The 1896-nt window shown below is 61.0% G+C and overlaps 1 protein-coding gene across 1 annotated transcript; it reads right to left on the bottom strand.

Annotated features, from left to right (window-relative positions):
• Positions 1-225: 225 nt before the first annotated feature.
• GPR61 (G protein-coupled receptor 61) lies at positions 226-1581 on the bottom strand (the record flags this gene model as incomplete). The annotated part of the gene is made up of 1 exon (XM_080693362.1): positions 226-1581. The coding sequence occupies one exon, from the start codon at positions 1579-1581 to the stop codon at positions 226-228; it is 1356 nt and encodes a 451-aa protein (XP_080549488.1).
• Positions 1582-1896: the final 315 nt, after the last annotated feature.

The following is a 1896-nucleotide window of genomic DNA, read 5'->3' as shown; positions in this document are numbered from 1 at the left end:
CTCCCTCCCCCAGTAGTCAAAGATCACAGCCAAGTCCAAGACTTTTGCCACACATCCATCCTGTTGGCCCTGGTCCTGACCCAGGAAACACTAAGCAAAAGCTGTGTGCAGAGACCCCAGTCCCAGTCCCAGCCCCAACCAGCTGGAAAAAGGTGGTCCTACAAGGCGGTCCTTGCAGTCATAACTGGCCCCCAGCCCCATCTCCCTTCGAGTGTCCGGCACCCATCATGACTCCAGATGGGGCGAGGGGGCAGGGCGGAGGTAGCTGTCCGACATGATGATGTCACTGGTGAGTTGCTGCTCCAGAAACTCCGAGGTCTCCTCAGCTATCTGGCCTGGGATGCGGAAGTCAACAGCAGGTGGCTCCTGCTTGGGACTGGGTAGGGGCCGGGAAACCCAGTTTTCAGAGGGACAGCCTGTCCCCTGGAGGAACTGCAGGAAGTTCTCCTCAATGGAGCCCTCTCGGCTCGGCAGCCTCAGCTCCTCCTCTGGAGCTGGCTTGAAGAAGCAGACAAACTGCTTGCTGAGCTCCCCCCGGATCTGCCGGTTGAGACAGCCATAGAAGAAAGGGTTGGAAGTGAAGCAAAAGTAGCCAATCCAGGTCACCACACTCTCCACCTGCCCCGTTGAAATGGGCTGAGCGCTCAGAGCCACGTAGAGGTGGAAAGAGAAGTAGGGCAACCAACAGAGCAGGAACTGACCCCCGACGGCCAGGAGGACCACCGCTGCCTTCCCGCCCCCGAACGTCCGGTGCGGGGTGGTCTGGGGGGCCCCCGAGCTGGTGACCATGGTGGAACGGCTACTGAGGGACTCAGAGCGTTGCCGAGGGGTCTCCATCCACGTGGGCAGCGGCCCATGCTGCATCGCGGCCACGCGAGCCACCCGGAACATGCTGCAGTAGACCACAAGGATGAGGAGCAAGGGCAGCAAGAAGTACAGGACAGCAAAGACCACCACGAAAAGCTGGCAGTAGGCACTGTGGCTCCATTGCAGCGAACAGCCTGGGGGCACGTTGGGAGCTCCTTCCTCCCAGGAGACCCTTCCCAACACTGGCACAGATGCCATGGCCAGGGCCTTCACCCACACGCCCACCAGCACAGAGGCCACGAGCCCCAGCGTCATGCGCACCTCGTAGCGCATAGGGTGGACCACGTAATAGTAGCGCTCCACATTGATGGCCGACACCGAGAGGATGGCCAGACTGACAAAGCATACGCTCAGGAACAAGTAGAGGCGGCAGGCCACCTCCCCAAACAGGGCATGGTCAAAGAGGGCCGAGCTGGAGAGCATGGCCAGGGGCATGAGGGTCAGGGCGGCCAGCAAGTCCACCAGGCAGAGGTGGAAGACGAAGACAAACTTGCGGAGGGCAGGCGTCTTGGCGATAACGGCCATCACGGCAGCATTTCCGGCCACAGCGGTCAAGTCCAACAGGAGCATGAAGAACAGACCCACCGACTCTGAAGCTATGTCCCGCAGTCCCACCTCTGGGACCCCACTGGCAGGAGAGGGACCTGGAGTCTGAGGGACCCTCCCCAAAGTGGAAGTGTTCCCTGATGGCTGGGGGATGGGTGAGGACTCCATGGGGCCGAAAGAGGACACCCAGGGCACCTCCTGTTACAGGCCCATCCCCCATCCTAGTCCACAGCCTTGGGATGGCGAGCCCAGACCCAGGCTTCCTGATCTCTTGGTGAGGAGGTGGGGGTGGGGGGGGGCTCCTGCTGGAGCCTCTTGAGCAGATTCTTGTCACCAGCCGGGCTTTGAGGCTGGGTTCCTCGGTGGACAGAGCACCAGGTCAGTCAGCTGCAGTCTCAGAAGCTCCTCTTTCCTTCCTGGTGGGAAGCAGCTCTAGAGTCAGCCTTGGCGATTGGGAAGAAGCAAGAGAGGTGAGAGGGAAGG

Source organism: Muscardinus avellanarius (assembly GCF_963383645.1).
Source record: "Muscardinus avellanarius genome assembly, chromosome: 3".
Taxonomy (NCBI): domain Eukaryota; kingdom Metazoa; phylum Chordata; class Mammalia; order Rodentia; family Gliridae; genus Muscardinus; species Muscardinus avellanarius.
Note: the sequence above shows the minus strand (reverse complement) of the source record. Positions and strands in the feature narration are given on the sequence as shown.